This window comes from Pterocles gutturalis, unplaced genomic scaffold (genome assembly GCF_000699245.1).
Source record: "Pterocles gutturalis isolate BGI_N339 unplaced genomic scaffold, ASM69924v1 scaffold45092, whole genome shotgun sequence".
Lineage (NCBI taxonomy): Eukaryota > Metazoa > Chordata > Aves > Pterocliformes > Pteroclidae > Pterocles > Pterocles gutturalis.
In genome coordinates this window covers 14,320-27,915 of record NW_010111957.1, presented here as the reverse complement: position 1 = coordinate 27,915, position 13,596 = coordinate 14,320, and the positions used below count along the sequence as shown (strand labels likewise).

General features: G+C 39.6%; 1 protein-coding gene across 1 annotated transcript; it reads left to right on the top strand.

Moving 5' to 3' along the window:
* Positions 1-3,549: 3,549 nt before the first annotated feature.
* Positions 3,550-12,493, top strand: PPM1F (protein phosphatase, Mg2+/Mn2+ dependent, 1F; the record flags this gene model as incomplete). The annotated part of the gene is made up of 6 exons (XM_010073875.1): positions 3,550-3,764; positions 7,722-7,921; positions 8,555-8,743; positions 9,876-10,019; positions 10,988-11,081; positions 12,120-12,493. Coding segments are annotated over 6 exons (1,216 nt in total), but the record flags the coding sequence as incomplete, so codon positions are not given.
* Positions 12,494-13,596: the final 1,103 nt, after the last annotated feature.

Here is a 13,596-nt window from a genome sequence, read left to right as displayed (position 1 = left end):
TGTGTGTATTGTGTCTTTTCTTTCTGGAGGCTGATATGTCAGTAACACTTAGGATTGATCTGACATACATGAACACACTGTGTCTGTGATGGCATGACGGCTGGTCTTTTAATGTGAAATAAATAGAGAACTAAACTGTATTGCAGAAGAGAAGCAAGGTGAACAAGAAGTTCTGTTCTGTAACTCATGTCGAATCTAAACTATGCAAAATATCATAATTGCTTTCTACTTCTGTGTGTAACTTTATTTTGGCCCACTGGTATATATATATCAACAGCAGCTTGGCATATCTCCTTTTAACAGTAGTGTATGTGTCCAGTAGTCCGGAATCTTGCAAGGAGGGGGGTGGCATATGCATTTAAGTGAGTTCTTTATTAGAATAAGTATTGTTTTACTCTTTAACTTACCATTTTTATCTATACTCAAGTTTTTAAAATGGGGCTTGTATTTCACCATGGAGTGGCTGGTTTGTATAGGACCCCCGTGGCCCAGCCGCTGGTGCTGAAGCTACAATGCCTCATCTGCACTGTTAAAACATGCAAAATTATTTGAAAATATTTGTATTGTGGTCAAAACACACCCTTTTGTTGGCAAAGAGATAGCCTGTAGCAAAGAAATTCTGTTTACTACTAGCCTGTGTACACTGAGGCTAGGCAGTTAGTATTGCATGTGTCATAGAAATGGGGCTGACACTTGTTTCTTCTAAGACTCTCTTAAGAGAAGGTAACATTCTTGGCACATAACACACCTCACCAGCTTCCCTCTTTCCGACAGTTGTTTTCCCACTTAGGAAACAGCTACAGTATTTCTTCTCATTCATGAAGATTAAATTATGCTTGGTTCAGCCTGTCAGCAGGGTGTCTTGTGCTTCTTTGAAAGGAAGATTATAACAATAAGTGACATTCTTGTTTTCTTACAGAAAAGATTTGAAGCCTATTATGGTAACTGCAGTGGGCTTCCACTTTTACACTGGTTGCCATAGGTACTGTGTCTGCTTCCAGATACTCTCTAGCCAAGTGAGACCTTGTAGCTCTCAACTAAAGAAGCAGTTCTTACTCTTCTTTAATTATATATTTTGTTAACTCTTGAAGTCTCTGTTTTAGAGGATGAAATTAGAACCAGGAAACATTGAAACTGAATGGAAGACACCATTGCCTTGGAGCTCCATTTACCTGAGCTTGAGTGAAAATACAGGCTTACCAATATGGCAGTAGTAGTATTGAAAGTTTATAAAGTAAATGGCAAATAGCTTTTCTTCAGCACTGAGGTTGAACTAAATAGGTAGGGTCATTTTTTAGGCTTTTATTTTATCTTTTGTCAGTGTGTCAAAATCAACTGCTCAATGTTGTTGCTCGCTGCATAACAAGATCTCAAAAAGCAACCATTTTCTTTGTATAGATTTGCAGAACTGTAGAGGGGGAGGAAATGCATAGGAAGCAAAGCTTAATGAAGTGTATCAGTACTGAAGAATTTCTGAATTTCCTTTCTCTGAATTTCTGTTCAATTTCACTGAACTGGGTGGCAACTGGAAAAAGTTGAAGGATGTGACATAACTCATAAACCGTTTCTTTGTTAGAGCCATCCTGTAAACTGAGGTTTATACTGGACTTGTGAATTATAGCACTTAGTATATTGTCTTTTGTTTAAGCTTCTCTTGATGGACTCAGTTCAGCAAGTCAGAGCTCTGGAAAGTAGACATCTAGTAAGTTTAAAATCAGTATTAAGCCCTATTCTGATGCTGAGCTGGAAACTGAGGCTAGATTTGGTTTTTTCCTCTAGAGTAGCAGAGAAATTCTGAAGATGTTGGAAGCTGTCTCTCACTGTGCATTTAAATGGCTAGCTGTTTCACTTAGTGTTTTTGTCTCTGTTACTGGAGCTGAAACCTACTTTAACTAAAGCCTCTGACTTTCAGCAGCATCAGCTATGAATCTGACATTGTTTGTGTGGCTTGTATTTTCATATTCCTTTCTTTTCCACCTATATAAACAAAAACAGGAAGCAGGATTTTGTTGGGGGGTTGCCATATCCGTTCCAGATTTATTTCTTGCCTGACCTTTTAAAAGGTTGTCTGTTAGTGTCAGAGAGATTACAAGCAGGAATTGTTGCTTTTGAGTAGGAAAGGAACTGACTCCCCTAAACATATTAGCCTTAAAAAGGAAATAAAAAGCCAATTTATGGCTTCCCTTGATGTGATGACTGCAGCTAGCACTGAAAGGACTGCAAACACGTTGCCATGTATTTGAAGTACTGAAATGACTCATTAAAGTAGGCCATTGCTGCTACAGAATGCGTAGCATAAAGCATGCTTCTGTTAGCAGCCTGCTGACTAACACAATGCTTTCTGTTTGCTGCCGCAGGAGGTACTCGCTTATGGCTGTGAGGATATGACAAGGCCTCTCTTTCAGAAACACAATGGCAAAATGCATTTCAGCTTGGTGTCACTGGGCTCTAAAACCTCAGTCTTCCCCTCCTCGCTCAGCTGTATGCACAAAACCAGTCATCTCTGTTGAACATCTGCAGAGGCCAGTTGCTTCCACCATTTCTTACTCTGTAGCCGACCAGTTTCATGCAGGACTTTGTAAATGTTTCCTGACAAAACAAAGTCTTGTCCTTGACATGCTGCAGGTGCCTTAATGTGGTTTTTTTGGTTGTATAATTTGATGCTTTGTGGGTATCGAACACTCCATGAACAATGGATAAAATGCTTTTTATGGACATCCACGCTTATTCTTCATTGTGCTCATAGAAGATGCCTGGAATGTGTGTTATGTACTGTAATTGTTAGTGCCTGCCATGGGAATATAGTGAATATAAAAGTTATTTTCTAGTAGCCCCATTTTAAAGTTGGATAGGGCTTATTTGTTTACAGATTCAAAAGCAGTGTAGCAAGTATGTGCTTCCTATAAAGCACATAGCTTGCATAAAGCATTGAGTAAAGAGGAGAGTGTGTGTAGATCATGTAGCATTATTGTCTTCTAGATGATTACCTGAAAGCTTCAGTGGAATATTTTCTTGGAATCTTTTCTTAGCCTAGTCCCCAGTGCCAAGTCTTTGTACCTTCTTCCTGGATGATTTCTTCGTGGAACTTCCAGTCAGGAGAAGCTGAGTGTTAAAAGGCTGTAGGTTAGTACCAAGCATGACTTCTCTTGTGGACAGAAGGGAACTGGAGTCTGAAGTAACCTTTTTGGAGATTTGCTTGTACCACAGTGCAGAGATCCCGGTACTGTCTGTGGTGAGACAGTTGACTGCAAGCAAGAAATGTTGTGTAGTGAGTAGAAACAAAATGTTTGTGTTCAAAGGCTGTAATTGAAGGTAGCAGTTCCCATCAGAGAGCTCAAGAGAAGGAAGTACCATCTGCAGCTGGAGTGTGAGGCAACAGTTTGGAAATATGATTCATATGCTTCTTCCTCTTTGCATTCTTGAGAAGGCAGTTGTCTAACTGAAGATCTTACTAAAGATTTGTGTGAATAAAAACTGAACACTGTTTCTTCTACTAGTTGCTAATCAAGTTGGAATTATTGATCGTGTGTAATGCTTTCTAATTCTGAGGTCACCAGCCATAAATAGTGAGGTTATAGCTCAATTTAAACTAATGCAGTTTATTTTGCTTTCCCTTCCTTTCCTTACCAGCAGAGGTGTTTCTCCACTTCTTGCAGCATCGCTGATCCATGCAGCAGTTGATGAAGTTCTCCAAACAGACTTGACTGAATTTGAGCAGGAAAGTGTGGAAACAGAGGGAGAAGGAGATGAGGAAAGATTCACCTGTAAGTATACTTTTTTCCTTATGTGGTTTTCCCAGAGGCTGCCTGTTGGAAGACTTCCGTGTTTTGAAATGTTTCCCAGACTATTTGGTTAGGCTGTCTGGCAAGCAGCAGTGAACAGAACTTTATTTGTTCCTGCTGGGTATCTGTGGGTGTTGTAGTTTCTGAAAGGTAGCTGTGCTAGTTTTGTGGGCAAGATGCAAATGTGGTGTCTGGAGCCCTGGACTGATCGTGTAGGTTGGCTTGCTGGAAAGGGAAGAGAATTTCTGTTCCTAAAAATTATTAGTGACTCTGTCCACTGTACTTTCTGAACTGAACTAGTTAAGAACTTTTCCTCATTGAATAATTAAATTGAACTGATTCAGTTCATATCTTAAGTCGATAACCTCTTATATTTCTGAAGTGCCCTTTTCTCTTTGGTAGACTGACCTTAGCTAATTACTCCTATGTTTTGACATTGACATCATCACAGTTGTTATTGTGCAGCCATGCTAACACCTTAAATTAATCCATATAATCCATTTTGCTTTTGTCTGTTCTTGGGAACCAGATTTTGGTACCTGTGGCCCCTCCACAACCTGAACATCTTGAAACTCCAGATCTTTCTCTTGGCAAGTTTCTCAGTAGTCTTTGTCTTTATCAATTATTTATTCTCTCCCCACCCTCCCCCCATAAAGATGGGATGAAGAACCTGCTGCGTGTCTTCTGCCTGATGCCTGCATTTTCCCCTGTCCGAGTGAATTGGAGAGAGGCGAGGCCTTGGTGACCCAGTTCTGAGTTTGAGCCTCCTGTAACAGATGGTCCTATTGCATTTACACATTTACATGCTGAAATGTTTAACATTAGACTTCATCAAACCTTCAGTCCCAATGCCAAGAATTTAAATTGAGCAGGATGCAGGCAGAGTTGAAGATAAAAAATGGAGAAGAGAGATGTCTTAGGCAAACTAGTCTATCCTGTAAGGGGAAATACTCACCCTTCTGTTTCCCTGGGATGACTTAAAAAGCCCCAGAGGATGCATCTCCAAGCAGAGCTCTGATAATGATCAGGATACGACACTTTTCCTGAAGCCTGTTTCGGTATTCACCTACAAGTCTGAAACAGCAGGAGGGAGAACACAATCACAATGTTAGAGTTTGGAAGGGACCTTGAAAGATCATCTAGTCCAATCCCCCTGCCGGAGCAGGAACACCTAGATCAGACCACACAGGAACGCATCCAGGCAGGCTTTGAATGTCTCCAGAGAAGGAGACTCCACAACCTCTCTGGGCAGCCTGTTCCAGTGCTCTGTCACCCTCACCGTAAAGAAGTTTTTTCTCATATTCAAGTGGAACCTCCTGTGTTCCTGTTTGAACCCATTGCCCCTTGTCCTATCACTGGATGTCACAGAGAAGAGCCTGGCTCCATCCTCCTGACACTCACCCTTTACATATTTATAAACATTGATTAGGTCACCCCTCAGTCTCCTCTTTTCCAAGCTAAAGAGGATTAATTTATTAATTAAAGTCTTGCTGCACCCTGAATATTTCATCCCTTGCCTTAATGTTTGTAGCCTTCATACATCTGGAGAGATTTAGCAAGTTTCCAGCACTTTCCATGGGAAGAGTTGGCTTTGTATCAGCTTGACTGGGGTCTGAACCACAGGCCCTGCCTCTTCTCCTCTGGTGCAGGGAGAAATGATTCCGCATTCACAGGGCATGTGAGCAGCAGCATGCAGGACACCACGAAACCTGCTGCCAAGGTAGGAGCGAGCCCCTCTCTCACCCAGCTGGGGCAGCTCGCCCCCTGCCACCAGAGCTGTGGCTGTGCGGAGGCTCAGCCTGGCCGGGCTGGGCTGGGGCTGGAGCCTCCAAGCACATCTGTGTAGAACCAGCTTGCGAGTATGTTCTGCAGGCCTCCAGCAGTTCCCACCGGTGCCTCTTCCAGTCATTGTGAGTTCAGTCTCCCCAGACTGCCTGATTGCTGTGCTCTGTGTCCTCTTGTGTCGGTTGGTCTGTGAGTGATCATGCAGACTTCAGTGCCACTAGCCTAACCTGGAGCAGGACTGCCCGAGATGAGGAGCTGGCAAATAAGAGTTTTGTGTGGCTAGATCACTGCAACTGTAAGATAATAAAGGAGTACAGGCAGCAGTGCTAGAGCATGGCTTTGTTCAGGTTCTTACTACTCCTTGTTGATAAATTTGGGTACTTGCGTTGCCTATTCTCAGCAAGGAATATCTACTTCAAAGGCATTAATTTCTCTGCACTTTTGGACTGTGGTTGTTTTCCCTATCTTGTAATTCCTGTTACATCATTTTAACTGTACAACTAGGAAGAAAAGTGTTCCTTTTGCTACAGCACAGCATGGACTCTCTTCCTGCATTGCAATAATAACTCTCTGCAAAAAAGTATTATTGGAATTAAAGAGAAGGGATTATATAAAACCAAGATGTGAACGTGTGCTGCCTATATGAGTCCCACTGTTCGATGTGGTATACTGCAGAAGAATTTCTGGTGTTAAGATACTAAATTCTGTGCCAGATTTCACAAACTTAATATTTAAACAGCAATGTGCGTCCAAGACTTCTGGCCAGTATTAGTCAAGACATTTACAAAAAAGTAAACTAATAGCTGTAGACAAGGCTGTCTAAGATGCTGTCCTATTTAATTATATTTGTATATGGGATGACTTAATATTTAAAGGTTTTAATATCTTGCCTGTTCACACCTGCATGTTAAGCAAACCAAAAGTAATTTTGTCTAATGTGTAGTGACTGCTAATCAAAGATCGGTGTTTAAATTTAAGCTTTCAATTCTCCAAGCCCAGAGATGCATCTGAAGCTGGTTGTCCAGTGTTGCTGAGAAAAAAGAAATGATTGAGAACCAGGAGTAATAAAAAGGAATTCTGGGGAAGTTTTAATGCTAGCAATGTTATCAGGAGTCAGGATAAAATCGAAATAGGAAAGAGTTCATGCACTGCAGTTCTTTAGGAAACATATTAGTGGCCAGCAAATTATTTTTGCTCTATAGATAATCTTTTCAATCTTTTTTAATTTAGTTGATGTAGTATGGAGGCAGGGTTCCTTCTCAAAAACCACAACTTTAAATTATTACCTGTTCTGAGAGAGACTGTATTGCAAAGCTAGACACAATGTCAAACACCAAATCATTCAGTCTGATGAACAATAAGTTTGGATTAATTGATCTTTGGGACCTATCCAGAAAAGGATTTGAGTGTCTGGCCAGAGCTTTTCACACTATGCTCAATGGGTGTTCCCAATGTTCTGCTCTGCAATGACAAAGCAGGAAAGCGGCGGAAGCGTTCTGTCCCTCTACCTCCTACAACCATGTGTATTTAAAAAGATAAAGACAACAGCTTAAAATTCTAATCTGCTCAGCTCAACTATGAGTTGAGCTATTGACCTCAGCAAAACATTCTCAGACTTACTTGTTATTTCAGTGGAAGTGGTTCAGTAGGAAATAACCTGACCCAAAGCCAGGCTAAGGCTTTTCCACACTTGTGTCCAAGACAACAGCAATCTCTTATCTTGAAGGCTTTTCTGCCTGCTTGATTATTCCTGGTTTGGTTTTTTTTTTTTGGTAAGGATGCACTCCTACCACTATATCTTGTGCATTTTACGTATATAGTAACACCATTTATGTCTAATATGACCATCTGATTTTTGGGTCTTTGTTATGATTTCTGTAATGTGATCACCTACTTGATAACGCTTTGTTTTGAAAGAGAACTAGTAAGCAAAGAAGCTGCTCTTATCCTTAATGTTATGCTGTTTTCCATTGGAACTTTCTCTCCATTATTCTCAGGAGCCTATTTTAATTCTTGCAGAGCCTGTAAAAGCAGAGTGCTGAATGTGTGGATGTAGCTCTAATGAAGAAACTTGAAGGAATGATAGGCCAAAAGAATGGAGTAATGTACGAAAAATGGGGCAAACAACTTATTGTTTTGTCTTTGTGCTGTCAGTGCTGGATGGAGAGGCGTTGCAGCGCTGCTTCTTTAACAAGCTTCGGGATGTTTGCTTTGAGTGGCAGAAGCAGTTGCCACCACTGAGACCACTGAAGCGGTTCCTGCTTGTTTCCATCCACGCCATCCGTAACAGTCGACGGAAAATGGAGGACCGCCACGTTCTGCTCCCAGAGTTTAATCAGCTGTTTGGTTTATCAGTAAGTCTGGACAAAATTGAGGAGGCCAGTTTGTTAGCTTTTCAACATTCCTATAAATGCAATGACCTAGTGATGGACGATCTGTGAAACAGTAAGAATTTGTTGCCACAAGTTATTTATCGTGTCTCTGCTGAAGAAAGGACTTACTGACTCAGATTGCTAGGGGCTAACTACTGCCCTGATAAAGAAGGATCTTATGACTTTGGGTTTCATGTCATAAGTGATATAGGGAGACAGCAAGTTAACCTAGTGTTATGTTGCTGGAGTTATAATGTTCTTGTGACTGAGGTAACTGATATACTAAGAAAAGAAGGGAGGAGAACAGCAGCTGAACAAGGACAAGTGCCAATTAATGAAGCTGCAGTGGGACTACATAACCAACTGTCTGCTGTTTCAACTCCAGATTATTTTCAAGGGTATTAAATGACTAACAGCAAACAAAGAAAAGCAATTCCCCTGCAAAGTGCCCATTTTATCCATTTTGCACATGGGTAAACCAAATTACCGTTATCTATGCAATGTTGTATGTTAAGAAAGCCCAGAATAAAGAATCTTTGCTTGCTGGTACTGGCCTGTGAGCTATTTTGTTTCTGAACATTTACGTGTCTTCCTCTCTCTCCCTCCCCGCAAAAGGATGACGTTGATCGCGCTTACTTTGCGGTATTTGATGGCCATGGTGGAGTGGATGCTGCCAATTATTCAGCAACCCATTTGCATGTAAATGTTGGGCTGCACAAAGATATTGTTAAGAATCCAGCTGAGGCCTTGAAATGCTCTTTCCAGAAGACAGATGAAATGTTTCTTTTCAAAGCCAAAAGAGAGGTGAGTGGGTAGAGATTAGTTCTGTTGTATTTAAATAAGTGAGAACTGTTGGACAACATGGTATTATCCAGAAAATTCTGGCAGTACAGTTTCTTTCAATCACTGACATCTTTATGAAATTATGCTACATGTAAAGGTTTTTGATCAAATTATTTCTTTTTTTGGGGAAAAACAAAATGACGGTGCTTGAAAGTTCAAGATGAATGATTTGAGAAGAAGTGTTAAGTGGTTTAAATGATCCTGACATACCAATTATTTGAGAGAATTCTTTACTGCCTCTCTGCCTAAATTAGGCAGCCTCTAGATGTTCTGTTGTCTTACCTCTTGCCTGTAAAAGAGGTTTCTCTCTTCTTGATAATACAGTCAGTCTTCTTCTTTCTTGTCCCACCATTAATGTCACAATTGGTTGTAAGATGAAAAATGTATTTTATTATTTAAATCAGACTCTTCAGTTAATTAAGCTTATTGATCAGCTTTGAATCAAGTTGATGTGATGAACATTCTTTCTTCAAATCTACATAATGTGAGGATGGTTTACTATAATAGTTTATTTGAGCACTCTTTTGTTCCAGCAGTAACTTAATATGATTCATCGTTAATATCTTCATTTCTGTCAGTGAGATACAAAAGAGAGACTGGCATCTTCATGAGGTCTGACTCTCACTAATCTTTACAGGGAATTTGGGACACTTAAGTTCCTTCCTTTGTTGACATCCTTATTTAAATACCCAAGGATAAGGGGATGTATGCAGAGCAAGGTGTCTATAGTTTCTAGTGGTAGAGAAATGTGAAAGGGATTGAGGAGACTTTTGTGTTTGTTTGTGAAATGTTCATACTGCTGAAATTTAGATCCTCTTGCTTTTCTGTGTGTCTCTGTAGGCCTCAGTCTCCTAGATCAGTTTAGGAATGAATAGCAGAGAAGGAAGAACATAACAGAGGCAGTATTAGCCATCTGCATGTTGGAATATGTAAATAGGTTATTTCAAATCTGTCTTATATCTTGCACCTGAATGATGATTGTCATGTCTACTGTGTTGCACTTAAATGTGATTAAACCTAGATTTACAATATAGCCATGTAACGTAGTAGGGCTTGCTGAATATTCACCTAACGTATCTACTTTCTTCTACAGAAGCTGCGGAGTGGTACAACAGGTGTATCTGCATTGATTGTAGGGAACAAGCTACACATAGCATGGCTAGGGGACTCACAGGTAATGCTTGTGCAGCGAGGAAAAGCTGTGACATTAATGGAACCTCACAAACCAGAAAGAGAAGTGAGTCTGACTTGTTTTTTTTTCTCTTGTGTGTGTTGTCAAAATCTTGAAACCTTTTGGAATCAAGCCTTCTTAAGTGTTTGGTGCTTTACATAATTATTTCTATTGTATGGTAGTAATCAGAATTGACAATTTATTTTTTTTCCATCAACTCCTGTGTCTTGAAAAGGTGATCCCTACAACAGTGCCCCTGTGAAAGTATTTATGATACTGGTAGTCCTGACTTCAGTTCCTGCTCAGACTGTCAAAATTTGTAGTAATTAAAGACTTCATGGGATGTTTTTGTGTGTGAATTTAATGCTACCTGTTAAATGAACTTATTAATTTGAGATTAATAGCTATTTAAAATGTTAGCATAATGCAAGTCTTTCATAATATACTGTCATTCAAAAGCTACTGATAATCTACTGGTCTAACTGGCTTAAAGTATCATCTTGCATTTTCTATGTATTTTAAGGAGACAGGTATTTTTTTCCATAGAATTTGGTGGGGATCTTGCGAGTTTAGGTAGCATTGCATGACCCTTTGCCTTCATAGCATGAATATTTGTAATAACTGAAGTACTTAAAGGAGTATCAATGCAAATGCTGTTGTTACATAGTCTAGTGGTCTTGTATTTTATTCCAAATATTTATATATTTACCAATTGCTGTATGGGATGGGAAGAACTGGCAGGAAGGGTACTCATCCATATGGGAAAGAACATGATTATAACAAAACTTAAGAACTCTGCTTTTTCTGGACAAAAGCCATGGTATGGTTGGGAGGTAGGCAAATTGTTTCTAGTCATCTTAAGTACATGTGTCTGAGCTAGATTCTGATATGTGTGATTGCTATATTCATAGTATAAATACAGAAGGTGAAGCAGCTCTTAGTTTTGGGTTTTGTTGCTTTTTTTTCCTCTTTGATAGGATAATGACAAGGTCAGTAGGCTTTTAGTACAAAAATTGTATTCTGCTGTTTTTCAGGATGAGAGGGCACGTATTGAGACTCTGGGTGGTTGTGTAACCTATATGGACTGCTGGCGGGTTAATGGTACCTTGGCTGTTTCCAGAGCAATTGGTAAGATAAACCATCAGAATTAGTATAGTTCAGATTAAATTTGATTAAAGCACTCCATCTGAGACTGTACGTTTACTGTAGATGATGCTTTGCTCAGCATTGACCAAATAGTAAACCACTCTTACTGTCTTTGCCATAAGGCTAGCTTACAGGTGTATAACTTGTATAGCTTGCAGCTATATAATCTTACTGGTTTTATGAAAAACGTAGCATAGAATATTGTTTTATTTTACATACTATCCATGACAGTCCTAATAAGTGTTCCTGTAGCCTTCTTCATGTGTCTGAATGTCTGCTTTGTGTTTTTTTGGTCTGCTTTAATATTAATATATCTTTCTCCTGACTGCAGTTCTTAAGTCAGATCACCGCATCCTCTTTCAAATTACACATATCTAGTAATTTAGGGCATTTGAATTGTTGTATTCCAGAATCTTACTAAACAAGCTTATTTTGATACTTGCCTAATTGGGCAAAAAGAGAAAAGACCTTGGGGGTGAGTACAGTAGATAACTGTAATGTATGAGTGGAAACAAATCAGTATAAATTTGTATAATACTGTTTGGATCAATAGCAACCCATGGTTAATAAGTATCTCCATGTGAAACTGTTGAAGTAAACACAATGAGCAGACTCTTATGGCTTTGTGCTATATACCTGGATAGCTAAGAAAAAGCTTATTTTCATAGCATTCTGAAGGCTTTACAAGAGCCGTACCTGCAAAATGAAGGCCTATCTCCTTGCACAAATATATTTCAGAAAGAAAAAACATCGAAACAATTTCCTTGGTTTCCCTGCAAAATTAGGAAAGCATGAATTAGAGTAACTCCTTAGAAACCCACAGTATTTAGGTAGGTTCAAAGTGTTCTTAAAGGAACAAAGGCCTTCTGTGTTTATTCCATAGCTTTTCACTGTTATCCTGCGTCGGGTACCTCTGGAATATTATCTGACTATCCTTGAAGATGGTAAAAGCAACTGGTGGGTGAAGAAGTAACTTTACATTTGAAATAATAAAGCCTTTGTTTTGATTGTTTATCTTAGGTGACGTATGTCAGAAACCCTACATCTCTGGTGATGCAGATGGAGATACATTTGAGCTGACTGGTTCTGAAGATTACTTGCTCCTAGCCTGCGATGGATTCTTTGATGCTATCAAGCCATATGAGGTTGTAGACTTGGTCCTAGATCATTTAATGCAAACCAAAGGAGTAGGGCTCAAAGCAGCAGAAAGACTGGTGGCTGCTGCAAAGGAAAATGGATCCAGTGATAACATCACAGTTCTAGTGGTGTTCTTGAGGGATCCTCAGGACATCTTGGCAGACTGTCTCAGAGACCCTAAGAGCCTTGGGGCTGGTGATGATCCGCAACGCTCACCCTTTAATTTCCTCGGCTGTGAGGCAGCAGCCACACAGTGACATCTGCTTAATCCAGAATGTTCAAATAAGTTCACATAAGGAACTGCTTTCCACTGAAGAAGCCTCTAATACAATAGGCAAAACTTGTCAGGAAAAAAATGACAAATGGGCAAACATTTGACAGAAGGGCAAGACTCCTTTTACTGAGTTCCCATTTGTCTTTTCCTTCCTTCCCCCCTCCCTTCAAAAAACACTGGGCAGACGTCAAGATTTGTACAGCTATTTAATCTCTGGGAGCAGATTTCTAAGTGTGTCCCAGGGCTGCTGGTCATATCCTTCTACCCTGGAAGAAGTGGTAAGAAACCATAATATGTATAAGCTAATGGGTGAGAATATCTGTTTGTGAATTCTGAGTGAAAATTTAAGTTGGCGCTTAAGAAGAATGCTGTATGTTGTATTTAATGGTGATGTTACTTTGGAGATTGGGAGGAGAGAAGCTGTCACCGTCACTGAAAAGCTTGTTACTGTGTGTGGTCTGTAGGAACAGGCTTGGTGTGCAAGAGACTGAGTGACACCTTTATGCTGTGTAAATTGCTTTTTTTTGGTACCAAAGATGATATTACAAGAATGATGCGGCCTCTTTATTCAAACAGAGACATTTAATTTTGTGTGTATGGAGAGGAGAAAATGAAACAATGCTCCAGAAAAAGAGCAAGCAAGCTAACTAGAAATATCCCAGGCAAAATGATAAAAAAATCAGGTGCTTTCTGGGATGCTCTGGTTTATAAACTGGAATCTAATATTTAACTGCACTGGATTATTTCTCCCTAACAAACACACTTTATTGGCTATTTGACAAACAGAAAAGAAAGGACCCTTGCTGTTGTATTTGAGAGAGATCTTTACAGTATGTATGCTCTAGCAGTTAAATATGCTCTGTTTATGCCACTTTTTTGTGTACTATGACAAATGAGAATTTTATTTTTATTCTAAGTGTTTATTTGTTTATTTACTGAACTTTACAGTTGGAGGCATTTTTTGCAGTGTTACTTTGTTTTGGTGTGGTTTTTATTTAAATTAGAATTTAAAAGTGGCTATGTCTTTATTAGCTGGTTTTAAAAACTGACTACCCTCAAGTGCCTTAAATATTTCACCCAAGGATT